At 42.3% G+C, this 16,995-nt stretch overlaps 2 protein-coding genes across 2 annotated transcripts in view; one reads left to right on the top strand and one right to left on the bottom strand.

Annotated features, from left to right (window-relative positions):
* Positions 1–16,995, bottom strand: part of LOC144888467 (uncharacterized) — a 790,732-nt gene that overhangs the window by 284,952 nt on the left and 488,785 nt on the right. The gene's annotated exons all lie outside the window — the stretch shown is intronic.
* The window catches only part of LOC137437545 (kinesin heavy chain), a 100,591-nt gene that overhangs the window by 42,841 nt on the left and 40,755 nt on the right, over positions 1–16,995 (top strand). The window contains exons 2-11 of the mRNA XM_078766276.1: positions 1,122–1,209; positions 3,854–3,927; positions 5,117–5,221; positions 5,322–5,370; positions 5,590–5,645; positions 6,598–6,720; positions 8,637–8,785; positions 9,075–9,223; positions 9,786–9,964; positions 13,997–14,065. Coding sequence (XP_078622402.1) covers positions 1,122–1,209; positions 3,854–3,927; positions 5,117–5,221; positions 5,322–5,370; positions 5,590–5,645; positions 6,598–6,720; positions 8,637–8,785; positions 9,075–9,223; positions 9,786–9,964; positions 13,997–14,065 — 1,041 coding nt within the window. The remainder of the gene's footprint in view (positions 1–1,121; positions 1,210–3,853; positions 3,928–5,116; positions 5,222–5,321; positions 5,371–5,589; positions 5,646–6,597; positions 6,721–8,636; positions 8,786–9,074; positions 9,224–9,785; positions 9,965–13,996; positions 14,066–16,995) is intronic.

The raw sequence follows: 16,995 nt of genomic DNA on the forward strand, positions 1-16,995 counted from the left end.
CCATAGCATGATGCTACCACCACCATGCTTCACGGTTGAGATGGTGTTAGATCGGTGATGAGTTTTGCTCTGTTTCCACCAGATGTAGCATTTTGCATTCAGGCCAAAGAGTTCAATTTTAGTCTCATCCGACCACAGAATATTTTGCCTCATGCTCTGAGTCCTTTATGTGCTTTTTTGCAAACTCCAGGTGTGCTGTCATATGCGGGTTTTTTGTCACTCCGTCTGGCCACTCTCCCATTAAGCCGAGATTTCTGAAGTGCTGCTGTTGTCTGTTGTCCTTCGGGCAGGTTCTCCCATCTCAGCGAAGGAACTCTGTAGTTCTGTCATAGTGGCCTTTGGGCTCTTGGTCACCCCCCTGACCGAGGTCCTTCTTGCCCCGTTGCTCATTTTGCTCGGATGGCCAGCTCTAGGAAGAGTCTGGGTAGTTTCATATTCTTTCCATTTCCTTATGATGGAGCTCACTGTGCATTTGATAGATTAATTTTAGGTGTGGGTACAGCACAGGCAAAGATGGACCAAAATGATGGAGTCGTGTTTGTAAGTTTCCAAATGCTTTCACAGCACAAGAGTTTCCAATTCCTTGGCAATTGAATGATTTAACTCTGTCCATTTCAACAACTAAACTTGTGTAGGAAACACGATTGTGTATTTATTTGTTTCTTTTTGCAAATTAACACAATAAAATGCAATCGACAAATTGAGAAGAATTTTGCAAAATGAATATTCTCTCTGCGTTGCACCGATACTTATCTTGGTAAGTGTGATTTCGAGTTTGATGTCAATAAAGTCACTCTTGTTCAGGTGAGTGACGTTTTTGTTGGTCGCATGTTGAGGAGATGCCGAGGTCCCCTGCCAGTACTTGCCTTCAGACAATTGCTGCTGTTTTGAGGCCATATTAGTTATCTGAATGCATACAATGTTAGACGTAGAAAATATGGCAAAATGGAGAAGATTGTCATGGGGTCCGCAAGGCTAACCCCTGCTCTAGCAGGGAAAATGGCCTTAAAATGCCTGTTGTTGTTGTTGTTGTTGTTGTATACAATTTTATACTATCAATGCCATTGAATTTTACCAACGATTGCTTTGCGACACCTCATGTGCTGCGTTTGTATTTGCAGGGCAAGCCGTATATGTTCGACCGTGTTTTCCCGCCAAACACCACGCAAGAGCAAGTCTATAATGCTTGTGCACGGCAGATAGTCAAAGGTACTTTGGGGATGGTATGGGATTGATCTTGAGGAGGTGCTGATGTCTTGAAATATAATTACTTGTACGACTGTCACTTATTTTGAGTGGTGTTCATCATTGTTCCATCTTACTTAAGAAAGAGGACAGTGGCGATTAGCAGGCAACACCAGCTTTTGAAGCCGTATTAGACATTGTATTCCATATTTTGTGGAGGCCTTCCGATTAAATTGAAGTTCCTCGTCAACCCCAACCTCTTCTTCCCCCTCCCCATGCACTCATGTGTATGTTTGGGCCTGATGGTCCAACAGTTACAAAAGCTGTTTGTCTATGTAAAAAAGTAGGTCTTTATTGAAGCAATTCAAGGAACTTTGAATGCTGAGCAGAATGTCTCAAGTAGTTAGTTCTTCAGTGATAAGCCAGTTTCATAAACCAGATCAAATGAGCTGCCAAAAACTTCTTTTTTTTACCTTGACAGCTCTGAAGAAGACCAGACAAACTGCCGGTTGTCACTTCATCGTTAGCAGATTAGCAGACCGAGGAGCTAGAGAGCGAGAGCAAAATCGACAAAACGTAAACTTTGGCATAATTTTCTTGCAAAAGAAAAATAATTAATATCATGACAGGTTTGGGTTGGAAAGTTGATTGACTGATTTGGTACGGCCTTCTGCTTCCTAGAAGGCTTTAGCTACGATGGTTTGGCTGCAGATCTCTGAACCCACTTTTAGCGCCTGCACGTCATTGCATTTGGGAATTGGTCCCAAATAGAAACGGATGAAATTAATTTTTTGGTAGATCCTGGTGTGGAATATATTATTTGGCTGATGACTGTCAGGCCCTAATATATTGGAGCTGTATCACCAATTTTGCAGGATGGAGTGGTAGGGGTGTATTATCGGTAATGCAAATGCTTGAGGGGACACTCTGTCATGGCTTATAGAAATGGTCACTTGAATCACACCCACTTAGTGTACTTTTGGCATCAGGAAGGGCATCCGGCCATAAAAAAAACATTGCCTCAAACAGGGAACCATTCATGGGGCCCGCAAGGCTAACCCCCGCTCTAGCGGGGAAAATGGCCTTAAAACGATCATTCATTCATTCATTCCACTTAGTGTACTTGCTTTTTATTTGGAAGACTGTTTGTGTTTAACCACATGGGTTTAACCACCGATGATTTCATTGTATGAAAGTCTGTAAGTTTGAGAAATCTTGTACTGACTGCATAACATTTGATTACATATCGGAGTTTTTGACAAATGCACTGTTTCATCCGACGTTTGCCATCAGAAACCAAGATTGTTGATGTCAATCAAATCTTTATGTGTGGAGCAGCCTGTCATGGAATGCAGCAAAGTAATTTCTGTAACACTTACTTAATTTATTCCCCTGATTAAACAACATAAATAATTATTTCAAGACCCAAGACAAATTGGTGGAGAGTACCAGAAATGGATCACAATGTTTACTTATTGGTGTTAAGGTGGCCTATAATTAATTATATGACAAAGTTAATCAAAGAGGAAGTTAAAAGAAGAGTATATATACCCCCCCCCCCCCCCCCCCACGTTTTTTTTTTTTTTAATGGGGGGAGATATTGTAATCAGTTCTGTCTGTCTGTCCATCCGTCTGTCTGGCCGTCACGCTATCTCCTCCTCAAGGGTTGGGCAGAAATTCATCAAACATGGTAGTTATGATCACCAAATGGCAAGTAGGTGCAAAAGTAGTGCCATTTTGGCCGTGACTGCTGAGGCATGGTCAAAAGGTCAAATAGTGACAAATGCAATATTACTAGCACATTTTAAAAACATTTTGTAAAGAAACTTTGTATATGCAATCAACATTGGGGAACACATTCAATATTGTTACGTTTGTGGGGGTAGATGATTAGATACCAATGTGGAGATAGGATTGTATAGGTGTAGCATGGACCATGGACAAGTAGGAGACGTCTCAATGTATTAAATAAGGAAACTGGAGCTTAAGGTTGTTTATGTGTTTTCAAACGGAGGTGGAGCGGTGTTATATAGATAGGGGTTAAGTTAGTATTCCCCCAGTTTGCGATAGCCTCCTGTGGCTTTTCCCTACGTTTTTTTCCTACATGACAACAAGGCCGGCCATAAAAAGCAACAACCTCCCATTAAACAACAAAAACCGACACCATGCCGACAGAACATCTGAAAACCAACCGAGTAAGGGAAAAGGCCACACAAACCATTATTGTGAATTGCATTTTATGTATTATGTTTCATTGTTGTCAGTTTTGGCAATCAACCCATGTGTTTTGTTCAAGTAAGCACCTTGTTTTCTTCACCCGCGCGCGACGGACCAACCGCCAGTTTCGGCTAAGCGCCTCGGAGTTAAAACCGTTACGGCTATTCGTCACCCAGCGGTGTTAATCGTGGGGCTGACATGACAATATGTGCCAATTTGTTAGATTTGGCCGCTGGTTCATACCTATGGGGTGGGGACTTTGGATCATGCGCGTCAACACGGGAACATTTTTTTCAACTCAAAATTTTATATTGGGTCATTCCTGGTCAAACTTTTTGTCATCTTAAGTGGGAAGCATGGGGATTTTGAATGCCGTGCTATCGACTTTGTTCAAGTTATTTGTTTGGATTGTTTATTTACCAATTTTCCTGACTGTGACGTGCCTTAACAGACGTGCTGGGAGGATACAATGGGACAATCTTCGCCTATGGGCAAACTTCCTCTGGAAAGACTCACACTATGGAGGTATTTGTGTGTCGCACACACGCTATAATACTGTACTGATAATGATTCTCTGTTCTCATGTCACCGATGCATTTGTGCTGCCGTTCCACTGCTGTGAGTTCCATTTGTTCCATATGTGCTCCTGAGATTTTCAAGTCGATGTAAGACGATCCCATTTACCAATCCCAAAACGTAGCTTTAGTTAGCACTGTTTGTGGGAAACAGCATTTCCAGCTGAGTGTCAGAAATATGAGCAAGCACAAATTTATTCCACACTAGGAATGAAGTTAACATTCTCTGCCAGAGGATGCTTCATCATATGTTCTGCCAGTCTGTAAGGCCATAACAAGGTGTTCCTTTTACACCTGCATCCAACATTCAATGTCCGTAGTGACAGGGATTCATTCTCCAAAGTAATAAGGTACTGCACTGCTGCTTCTGTTCCTCTTAGCAATTAGCAGAAAAATTCTGGGAACAACCTTCTTGATTGCAATTATTCCAAGCGATGTAGATGAATTTGTGCACCTATATGGACAGTGCATGTAATGCACATGATCAAAGGAATATAACACGTGTTCCCTTTAAAGGAACTTCATTGCAGGAGGCCATTAGGCACATGAAGGCCCACAATGATTGCAAACCTATGGTTGTTTGTCCGTAAGTCTGTACCGAGCATCAAGCAAGGAAACAGCACGTATCATTTTTAAAGTCTTATGCCTCGGCCGGAGTTTGAGCCGTCGACCTCCCAGACTCAGAGCGGACGCGCTAACCATTATGCCACTGAGGCTTGTACAATATGAACAAGGGAGTAGCATAAAAATGTCTGGCAACTGGCCTCTTGCTTGAAAGCTTTGGAGATGGCTTTATTGTGAAGGTGGGTGGAATTGATCCCAGACCCATTAATAGATTTCACAAAATGAACATAAGGGAACTCATGGCAATGCAGCAACACGTTTAGTGCATCAGTTCACTGGTCACATGATGCCAGGAAAAATGCAAGTCATGCTGGGAGAGAGGAGGATCCAGTTTATCTCCTTGTTTGGGGACATATACGTTTCCAAGGTGTATCCCCCACACCCCCTAAAAAAACTTGACAGATAATGTTTATAAATGCCACCCCAAAGCTGGATTTTCTTACCGAAACCCCAAAGTAAGTACATATAAGAAAATTCTGAAAACTCTAACTGAGAACGTATGGTGATGGCTGCAGGGAAAACTTCATGATCCTCACATCATGGGTATCATTCCACGAATTGTGGAAGATATTTTCAACTACATATACTCCATGGATGAAAACCTGGAATTTCACATCAAGGTGAGACTGTGATGATGGCATTTCAGGTGGCTTGTTCATTGGAATGCTGGAACACCAGATATACCTTGCGATCTTGTAAATTCGAGTTTTCTTGCTCCAGGTTTCTTACTTTGAGATCTACTTGGATAAGATCCGTGACCTTCTTGACGGTAGGTTGTTTCCACGACACCTTCTTTGATATGAACTTCGTCAGTCCTTCACAAGTCTGACGTCCTTGGTCACTGTAATTATAAGTGCTTGTACCAGTTCCCCCAACCGCTCTTCCTGTTGGATAGCTTGGTCCTCATTCTGTTTTCATCTGTGGTTTATTTATTTATTTATTTCACTATCTGCTTATAGATTGTTTTTTTGTTCTTTTGTTGATGCAGTGTCCAAAACCAACCTCTCTGTCCACGAAGACAAGAATCGTGTTCCCTATGTTAAGGTAGATATCTCACGCTGATCTCCCTTTACACACCAATGGAGTACACAGGTGACATCACCATACTGTAATACGAAGATAAATGGTGAACGTTAGTCTCCTTGAGTGTTTTAAGTTGAAATGCCTTTGTTGTAACTTGTAATACTTTTGTACTCATGCTATATAAATGTATATTATGCTGGCCATGTTACTCAGAGTTCAACGTGTTCTGCGGCCTTTCACCAAAACCCTTTCACATTAATTTTGGATTTCGGGCAAAATATCAAAAGCTTGGGCCAAAACATGGGCAACTTGAGACGAAGCAATGCGTCGGGCTCGGTTAAAATGAGGGAGGTTGAAAGAGATTTGGGAAGCAATGAAAAGAAGTGCAAATCCAATCTTGACGTAGGAACACAACTACTCCTCCTGTGGGGTTTATTGTCTGGTCGAAGCTTATGGGCTGAAGCAAAGCTAAAGCATTGTGCCCATTGGCAGTAGTTTAAGTCTGGTTATCTCATGGGATTTGAGAGATGTATATTTAAATATGGGAACATTAAACCCTTGGTCTGTGCAAAGTGCTGCCTATATGGCATTTCCAAAGAAGAGAGGGGGTTTGTTTAAAAAAAAAAGTATTCTTCATTTTAAATTTATAACAATAAAGGTAATATTACCGTTGCCGAATAAAATCTCTTCATTACCTTCTTTACATCTCTTCATTTAAATGTTTCTGCCAATTATGAAACTGGGAACGTGTCCATGTAGAAGCATGCACATTATTGTCCCCTGTCGCACCACGGAGCGAAAGGGGGACTATGGTTTCCCCCCCCCCACCCCCCCCCCCCCCCCGGTACGTGCACTGCAATATCTTTATAAAAGTAAGCGAAGGACCGAATTCTAATTTGAATTGCTTTGGATCCCCCAATTTTCTGGCTTCCTGTTGGGTATGGACGTGGATGACTGCTTTTGTCACATGCAGGGATGCACCGAGCGGTTTGTATCCAGTCCTGAGGAGGTTATGGATGTTATCGACGAAGGGAAGGCGAACCGACACGTGGCCGTCACCAGTAAGGCACAAGACATCACAATGTTGGATTCTGCTGTCACCATATTTGATCCTAATCTATCTATTCATTATGCTAATGCTGTGTAAGGATTGTGACATACTACATTCATCTTTGCAAACTTTTATTCCTCATGTTTTATCTCTCCTTTTGCTTTAATTTTACCTTTCTCTGAGAGAAGTATCGCTCACACTTAGCCTGGGTAAATATGTCATCTTCATCAAAGAGACAGGCAGATTATAACATCTGCAAGATAGTTCAAACTAATCTTAGAACCATGTTTGACCAATGGTGGAGTGACCAGTCTGCTGAACTCCAGTCCTTCTCCGACAGCAACACCGTGAAGCAGTTTGAGGCCACACTGAAGACAGTGTATGGTCCCCAATGTTCAGGCTCTTCATCTGTTATGGACTCAGATGGATCACCCCTCTTAAGTGACAAGACAAAGACCAAGATTATTGAGAGACGTGCTGGCCACTTCAACAACTTACTAAATAGAGAATCGCCTATCAGCAGGGAAGGCATTAAATAACTCCTTTAGCGTACCATCAATGAAGTTCTCGCAAGGGAACTCCCAACTACTGAGACAAAGAAAGCCTTGGAAGTGCTATCTAATAGCAAAGCTGGTTCTGATGCAATCCCAGCTGAAATATACAAGGCTGGTGGAGATTACCTCGTACATCATCTGACAAAGTTGTTTCAACAGATATGGACCAAAGAAAAGATCCCCCAGGAATTCAAGGATACCTCAATTGTCCATTTTACAAGAGGAAAGGGAATCGTTACATACAGTGCATTCAGAAAGTATTCAGACCCCTTCACTTTTATCACATTTTGTTTTGTTGCAGCCTTATGCTGAAATCGTTTAAATTCATTTTTCCCCTCATCAATCTACACTCAATACCCCATAATGACAAAGAGGAAACAGGATTTTAGAAAGTTTTGCAAATTTATTAAAAAGAAAAAACTGAAATATCACAATGACATAAGTATTCATACCCTTTGCTATGACACTTGAAAGTTAGCTCAGGTGCCTCCCATTTCTCTTGATCATCTTTGAGATGTTTCTACACCTTGATTGGAGTCAAGGAGCTAAGCCAACACCAGGCTCAACACCAGCTATGACACTTGAAATTTAGCTCAGGTGCCTCCCATTTCTCTTGATCATCTTTGAGATGTTTCTACACCTTGATTGGAGTCAAGGAGCTAAGCCAACACCAGGCTCAACACCAACACCATTTTACCTACACATAATGTATCAAATTCTAAAGCTATTTAAGGTACACCGGTAAATCGTCTTCCGTCATCTAAATGGCTTGTTCTTGTCACCTTCCTAACTCATACACCAAGTTTTGTCACAACTTTTCCACGTTTTGAAATATTGTGCTTTATAGTGTTTTTGGCCCTGGTGTTGTATCCCTGGTCCAGTTGTGTATCCCTGGTGTTGGGCTAGTGGCTAGGGTGCCAGCTTAGGATCCTAGGATCCTAAGCCGGCACCCTAGCCGCTAGCCCAACACCAGGGCTTGATTTCCAAATTTCCACCTGTACAACAGTCACGTGACAGACTGAATGAACTTATTCTCCATTGTTTTGTTTTTGTGGTTGTTGTTTAATGTTTTTTTGTGGTTCAGTTCATTGTGAAATGAGAGCATTGTGTAAACGAAATGAAAGTCATACACCGATGTGTGCCATCCACATCCACACGAGTAAGTTGAAAGAGATCGAGCATCAAATAGAAATGACTGCATGACCATTTTGGCAGGCCATGATTCCACTGCACCAAGGCTGAACTTGGGATAACTGATTCAACTGTCATATATGTTTTCCAGAAAGAACCTAACTCGGTTCTACAGATGTTTAAGTGATGTTGAGGTGTTTGCAAAATCAGCAAAGAGGAAGCCTGTTTTAAAAGTGGTAAAACATAAGTACTGTCTTGCATTTCCTCTTCATTTAGAAAACACATGTGCCTTATCGAGACAGCAAGATGACGAGGATCCTGCAGGATTCGCTTGGTGGGAACTGCCGGACAACTATAATCATTTGCTGCTCACCATCACTGTTCAACGAGGCAGAGACAAAGTCTACGCTTATGTTTGGACAGAGGTTTGTTCAGAGTTGAGCAATGTGAAGCGTGTAGAGATGGATGGATCTGTTGAGGTCATGGGACCCGATGAGCGTTGGAAATAGAGTTGTTGGGATGGTCGAAATGTACTTTACTATGTATCCTATTATATTCTGGAGCAACATCTTCTCGAGTCTGAAAAGTAGTTTTGGTGGTTGAGTAAGATTTTTTTTTTTCTAATTTGAATGTGGGTTGGCTGGACCCAACAAATAAACTGGAACGTCTTTCCTGCCATTGCTTGTGGGTTGACGGACTGCATGCTGTGTGCAGAGCCAAGACAATCACGAACCAGGTGAGCGTGAACTTAGAGCTCACCGCAGAGGAATGGAAGAAGAAATATGAGAAGGAGAAGGAAAAGGGCAAGAACCTGAAACTGGCATTGCAGCGCCTCGAGGCTGAGCTTGCGCGTTGGAGGAAAGGTGAGAATTCTAGAGCACATTTAAATACAGATTTCACAATAAAAAGTTTTATATTTAAACCATTTGTTACTGATGCAGCACCCAGAACACTGCAGAATCCTATTTCTTTATTGCTTTCGCTCTCTCCTTACCTATCCCGACTGCTGGGTCACTTGCGTGTCTTGGGGTGAGCTCGCGTGGGATTGACAAGTGATGGGTCCCATTGTTTCCCACCAGAAAAATTTAAAAACCATTTTCAAACGTGGGTGTACGCTCTCTCTCAAATGCACAGAAAGGTCGTCTTCCATTGGCGTACCACATGACGATGTAATGTCATTGCACTGTGGTAAAAAAAAAAATTGGTAAATTAAAGTTGTTTTTTTAACCTCCTGAGTATGTAGTTTATAAATGGCCTCCAGGACCCGGTTGCTAGAAGCTATCCGGTGAATAAATTTAATTCGCCGGATATGTGATTTATCCACAGGATATGCTTATCCGGGCTTCCAGCAACCGGGCCCAGGTTGGCTACCCTGTTTTCATCATGTGTGTTCTACCCTTTTGATACACTCTGCCACCTCTTTAGGGGAGAATGTTCCAGAAGGTGAGCAATGTGACCTGAAGGACAAGCGGATTCCAGAGGCAATGGTGATTGACAACGCACCCAATACGGAGAACACTAATGCTCAACCACAGCTGTCGGACAGCGACCAACGACAACTAGAGCAAGAACTCAGCTGCTTTTACAAGCAGCTTGATGACAAGGTGCTCATTTTATTTGGTATTTGCCATTTCCATTCATTCCTTGTTCACTTTCGTCCAAGGCAAAATTTCCACCTGTACAATTCTTTTTTATGTTGTCCGAGCATTGATATGTCATGTGACATGATTTTACTGTTTCCAACAATATGGCACTTTGATTAAAAAAAATTGTACTGGGCCCTGCTGTAAGAAAAGAGCACGATGTTGAGTCTGGCTCCTCACAAACTATAGACAAGTACCTATGATGCTTTGTACATTGTCAAGGCTTTGTAAAAAGGATATTATCACACGCACCTACATGCCGATGGTGATATGCAAATGAAGGAATAAACCAGGCTTTTTGTTTTATACACTTCCTTAAAGGTTTTGCTTTGGCATTATCTGTAATAAGCCTGGTGTTGGCTTAAACAGTTAAGATGGCCGGCTTAGGATCTCAGGAGCCCTAAGTTGGAGCCCTTTTTGTGCTGTTAAAATAACACCAGGTGGGTTGATTCAGCCTCTCCTCCTTCCGAGGTCAGCAAAATGACTGCGAGCTTACTGGTAAAAATGAGCCATTTGAGGATCCTGCGTCAGAGTGGTGCCCCATCCAGCATTGTGCCCACTAGCCTACGAAAAAACTGCCTCGGCAACCCTATACATCTGAAGATGTGAAAGGAGTGGTTCTTCTTCTTCTTCCTTATTTTCTTTATATGCTCTGAAATCCTGGTGTCATAAAGCTAAGGCATATTTAACACTGACTTCATGAACTTTCTCCACAATGGTTAGTTATTTACTTTGAACGGTGCTTGGAGCATTTTGGGGACTTCTCAATCCTTTGGGGGAATGCCAAAACTGTGTTCATACCCAAAACGCTTTCTGAAACCTTTGGTAGGTGAGGGAGGGGCGTAGTCCCCTTTTTCTTTTCATTACCTCCACCAGTGAAAATGGACAGAGGTCATGTTTTCACCCCTATTTGTCTGTCTGTCACTTTGTGAACAGGATATCTCAAAAAGTTGTCGACAGATTCGGATGAAACTTGGTGGAGAGGCTGGGTATGTGACAAGGACGAAATGATTCGATTTTGGTGAAGATACGAATGCAGATCTGGATATGATAATTTTTTGATTAAGTGATTCTTCACCATTGATAGGGCCAAAACTATATACTGTATAGCATGATATTTCAAAAGGTTGTGGACGGATTATAACAAAACTAGAGGGATGTGTTGGTTAGGTGACAAGAACAAGCTGGTAAGATTTTGGTTCAGGTCCGAATCCAGATCCGGCCTATCAGTGGGATACAAAACGTAAACTGTTCAACATGGCGGAGGTGTGCTCTCTACTGAGTGCCGTTCTAGTTTTTAATGGTTTGGAAAAGATTCCGGCAAGTATGTTGATCGGTTGGTTTGTCTGTCTGTTTGTCTGTCTGTGCGCAGCACTACGTCTACACCGTTGCACTTAGAATCGCCAAACTTTACACACATATTTGTCTTTCCCTGGAATAGTCTGTGCCCAATTTTTAACTCTCTCGGCCCAAGGCCTCTATTATGACGTCATAATTTGATAATTCGACAAGTACAAAACTTCATCCAATCAAGATGCAATTTCTTGAGCGCCATGTCGGCATAAACTGGTGGAGGGGAAAAAAATAATGATGACGTCATCGGTCACGTGGTTCGGCCGCCATCTTGGAAAAACGGAAAAACTTTGCACCTCTATATCTCCGAAAGTGCTGAATAGAAAAAATTGAGACATGGCTCATTGTAAAGAACTCTCCATGGGGAATAAAATATGTTAATGATGATGTCATAGGTGCCTCCATTATGACGTCATAATTCGACAAGTACAAGATGAAATTTCTTGAGCATCATCAAGGAATAAATTAGTTTAGAAAACAAATAATGATGACGTCATCGGTCATGTGGTTCGGCCGCCATATTTGTCCAAAATGGCCGATAAAAAAGTACATTCCGGCAAGTCCTCGGTCTCTGACCGATTTTTCATTTCTTTGTTTGTTTGTTTGTTTATTTATTGCCATGTGATGCTGTCAGTTTTTGACATGCCAAAAATCATACTCATGGAAACACATCTTTAATTCATTACGTGCTCAATTCTTTCTCTGGATGTCGTTTTGATTTATATTTTTTCTTTTACCTGTCTGACATTTTATTTTATTTCCCATATCTGCAGCTCTGCAAAGGCATGGATTTCCAATTATGTTCCAAATTATATACTGATGTTGATAAGCAGTCTCAGGTATATCCTTGCAGCACGACGTTGTCATTGCATCTATATCTCGTTTTCCAAGATTTTTTATTTACACAGCCAGCTGCTGAAGATGAAGCCTGTAAATATGGATATACTGTACATGCCACTTGTCTAAGCTTCCATGTCTCAAACATCTTCTTTCGTATGCAGCACAAACCTGCGGAGTAGCATCATTGGCTGAGGATGTGGCTGTGCTGCTAATGCATTGCCCACTGTATGCTAGGGCAGGATTTTAGAATTTGTTCAGGGTGCCGGCGATGGCTCGCCTACTCTTTGCGAAGGACACCGTGGGATCAACTAATGTCAGAAGACGGTGCACCCAGGTTAACGCCCATCGGAGCGGCGGCACACAAATTGATGAATCGCCCCGCCTGTGAAACACCGGGATGACAGTTTATAGCCGTGTCAGGATTCAAACCCAGGATAGGCAGCTGTGCTTTACCACTAGGCCATCCTGTCAGCCTGTCTCAAACATAATAGTGTGTGTGTATTATCAGCTAATTGTGTGCAGTGAACACATTACTTTGCCAAATTAGTACTTTGGATGAAATGACTAAATCACCAAATGTTTATTTATTTTCTTCAAGCCTGGTGCACACATAGGTCAGGATGTCTGTCACCCTGTTCTCTCCTCTTATAGATGTAAAGCTTGTAAAGCGGAAAATCAAGCTGTTCCTTCTGCATATGGGTTGTGCACATTGGTACCTTAAAGTACCTCAAAAAGAATTGGCCTTAAAGTGTAGGCTACCTTAATTAAATTCCCTACCTTGAGATTAAATTAGATATGCAAGCTCTAAAGGGGTGTGGATGTTAAGTCAATGGTTATAATAGTGTTAGTACTTCGAGAATATAAGTAATCATACACTTCCTCAATTTCTTCCTAGGCCAAGCCTGCTCACTCATGCACCAGTTGCACCACGCATACAGGTTCACTGCCCAACAACGCCATGCTTACTCGCTCACAAGTCACACTACCAACTTGTTATAATATTTTAGCAATACACTGATCGGGGACTCGAAGGATAGACTGGTATTGATTGGGCCCTGGCACCTAAGTGCCAGCGCAAGGAGTTCTCACGACCAATCATGTACATCCATGTAAAACCAGATCATGTTACAAGTCCAGATTTAGCAGCCGATTGATGACGGTGTGCTCAAGGTGTGATGCCATTTTTATTATTTTCCTCCTTACACTGGCGCATGATCCATAAATAAGTGTGAAGGGACATGTGCCTGGGCTGGGATAGAGAGGCCTAAAGAAGTCGATGGTTTATGGGATGAAACATTGTCCGCTTTCCTGTTTGTTGCAAACTTGTCGACTTGTACTTGTGGCAATATGTAGATTGAATAAGCAGTAAATCTATTGACTATGTTAGTACAATGTTGATATGGCACAGGCATGATGGGCCACATGCCATCCTTTAAAAAATCATTTTACCTTCTCGTATCAGTATGTCAATGAAGATGTAGAGCCAAATGTCTGTAAGAAGGAAAAGGTTTACATCTCTGTCAGTTTATCATCCATCTCCATTGCCTCCCTAACCACAACTAACTGCCCTTTCTCTTTTGCACTGTCCTCTCAAGCGGACACTTTGTGGTGACTCGTTTTTTGCTGGCCAGTAATGAGCTTTGCCGAGCAGTGCAATGTTTTGTTTCATGCTCTTGTGATACTCTTCATGATTTGCAGGTTAAAATGACTCGTGAACTGCCTCACTAGTAATGCGGTTGTGTTTTGCTGTCTAATTTAAATTGATTAACTAGTCATGGTCCTGTTCATTGGTATCTGCAGGATGAGGAGATAAACCAACAAAGCCAACTTGCGGAGAAGCTGAAGCAGCAGATGCTGGACCAGGAAGAGGTAAGAAGTTCTTTCTTGTATATTGGTTGGTCATGTGCGTTATTCTGTCTATCTGGCTGTCTGTTTGTATGTCAGTCGCCTACAGGTCACATTTTCAAACTGATCTTCACAAAACTTCAGGAAATGGTAGAGTTGGTCATAAGGAAGAAGCCTAGTGATTTTGAGGTCAAAAGGTCAACATAGGCCAAAGGTCAAAACTGTCTAATTTCTAAAATTCTTAATTTTCATCCCATTGACTTGAAATTTGAACAAGACTTACATATCAGTTCAATGAATTCAACCACCAATTATTTTTGAGGTCAACATAGGCCAAAAGGTCAACATAAGCCAAATGTCAACAACTCATTTTATGGATTTCACAAATATCTTGCGATGCGTGACATATTTATTACCTCCGCCACCAAAAGTGGATGGAGGTTATGTTTTCACCCCTGTTTTGTCTGTCTGTCTGTTGGTGAACAAGATATCTCAAAAAGTTGTGGACGGATTCAAATAAAATTTGGCAGAGATGTAGCGTATGTGACACGGATGAAATGATTAGGTTTTGGTGAAGATCCGGAGTCGGATTCGGCTGCTGGAAGTTTTTAAGTGATTCTTCACTATTGGGAGATCGGGCCTATACGATACGTAGCAGGATATCTCAAAACGTTGTGGACGGATTTGGACGAAACTTGGTGGACCGGTTGGGTGTCTGACACGGACGAGATTCGATTCGATTTTTGTGAAGATCGGAATATGGATTCGGATATGAGGATTATTTAACATTTTAAGTGATTCTTCACCATTGAGAGATCGGGTGAAAAGCGACATATAACATGATATTTTAAAACGTTATGTACGAGTTATGACAAAACTTGGTGGATGAGTTGGTTTGGTGACAAGAACAAGCAGATTAGATTTTGGTTCAGGTCCGAATCCAGATCCGGCCTATCAGTGGGATACAAAACGTAAACTGTTCACCAGGCGGATGTATGATCTCTACTGAGTGTCGTTCCAATTTTTTTATTTATTACTACCCTGTGCACCCGAATTGAAAAGTAGGCTGCAGTAATTGGTTCACTTTGTCAGTCTGTCGACAGACGTCAGTCTATGATCGAGAAACAACTTCATTTGAATTGAATGTTGTGTTTTGAACACGAATCGGAAAACGAACCTGCAATTTTCCAGTACTTTGGCTCTGTATTTGGCAAATCGTATGGAATCTCATCCCAGTCGCGTATGCACAGAGAGGAGTGAGGTCATTTTTTAAGTCTGTCTGCCTGTCTTGGAGTCAAACATAATTTAAAATCATTCCAAACAGGAAACTTACTGTTTTTAAGAACGCCATAAAGGACATAAAGAACAGGCACTAATAACTAATATGATATGTTAAATAAGGTGGTGTAAATAAGGTTAAATAAGGTCGTTTGATTGACATTGCACTATTCCTACACTTAATAATAATAATAATAATTCATTTATTTTGTATAGCGCTTTTCCAGAAGCCCAAAGGCGCTTTGACAGAGTGGCAAACATAATGCATAACAATACATGAAAACAACAATTGCAAAAAGACAAGAATCAATAGGGAAATATTTAAAGCAAAAGGAGGGAGAAGGAGAAGAGATAGTCAGGGGTTAAATGCTGTGGGTTGAATGTTGAATGCAGTGTTGAACAGGTGGGTCTTTAGTGATGTTTTGAATGTGGTGAGTGAGGAGGAGTCTCTGATGGTGTGAGGTAGTGAGTTCCAGAGGGTGGGAGCAGCGATGGAGAAGGCCCTGTCCCCCCAGGATCTGAATTTGGTCCGGATGGAGGGGGTCAGGAGGTTGGTACCAGCAGAGCGGAGGTTGCGGGTGGGAGTGTGTCTGGAGAGGAGGTCAGCCAGGTAGGATGGGGCCAGGTTATGGAGGGCTTTGTATGTCAAGAGGAGGATTTTGTACTGGATTCTCTGGGGGATGGGGAGCCAGTGAAGCTTGTAAAGGACGGGGGTGATGTGGTCACGGGTCCGGGAATGGGTGAGTAGACGGGCAGCGGAGTTCTGAATGTATTGGAGTTTATTGGTGATTTTTGAGGGTGAACCATAGAGGAGGCTATTGCAGTAGTCCAGACGGGAGGTGATGAAGGCGTGGATGAGGGTTTCTGCAGCCGTGGAGGAGAGGGATGAGCGGAGACGGGCAATGTTTTTCAGGTGAAAGAAGGCTGACTTTGTGATCTGTTTAGTGTATTTGTCGAAGGAAAGGGTTTGGTCAAAGATGACGCCAAGATTCCGGATGTGAGGGGAGGTGGATACTGGGATACCGTCGATGTTGAGGGCAAAGTTATGGGTGGATTTTGTGAGCGTTTTTGGGCCAATGATGATTATTTCAGATTTATCACAGTTAAGCTTGAGGAAGTTGATTTGAAGCCAGGATTTTATTTCAGTGATGCAGTTTGTCAGGATAGAGTGGGTGTCGGTGGAGACGGACTTGGTGGAGATGAAAAGCTGGATGTCATCGGCGAAGCAGTGGAATTGGAGACCATGACGGCGGATTAAGTGACCGAGCGGGGACAGGTAAAGGATGAAGAGGAGGGGGCCAAGAACTGAACCTTGGGGGACACCTTGGGGGAGGGGAGCAGTGGGGGATATGCAGTTATTGATGGAGATGAACTGGCATCTGTCAGAGAGGTATGATTTAATCCAAGAGAGGGCAGTGCCGGTAACGTTAAAGGTGGATTCAAGTCGGGTGAGAAGGATAGTGTGATCGATGGTGTCAAAGGCAGCGCTGAGGTCGAGGAGGACGAGAATGTTGAGGTTGCCAGCGTCAGAGGAGAGGAGAAGGTCGTTGGTGATTTTGAGGAGAGCAGTTTCAGTACTGTGGTTGGAGCGGAATCCGGATTGGAATGTTTCATACAGGTTATTGGCAGAGAGATGATGTTTGAGTTGAGTGGCTACAGCGCGTTCCAAAACTTTT

Source organism: Myxine glutinosa, chromosome 12 (assembly GCF_964187855.1).
Source record: "Myxine glutinosa chromosome 12, kmMyxGlut1.1, whole genome shotgun sequence".
Lineage (NCBI taxonomy): Eukaryota > Metazoa > Chordata > Myxini > Myxiniformes > Myxinidae > Myxine > Myxine glutinosa.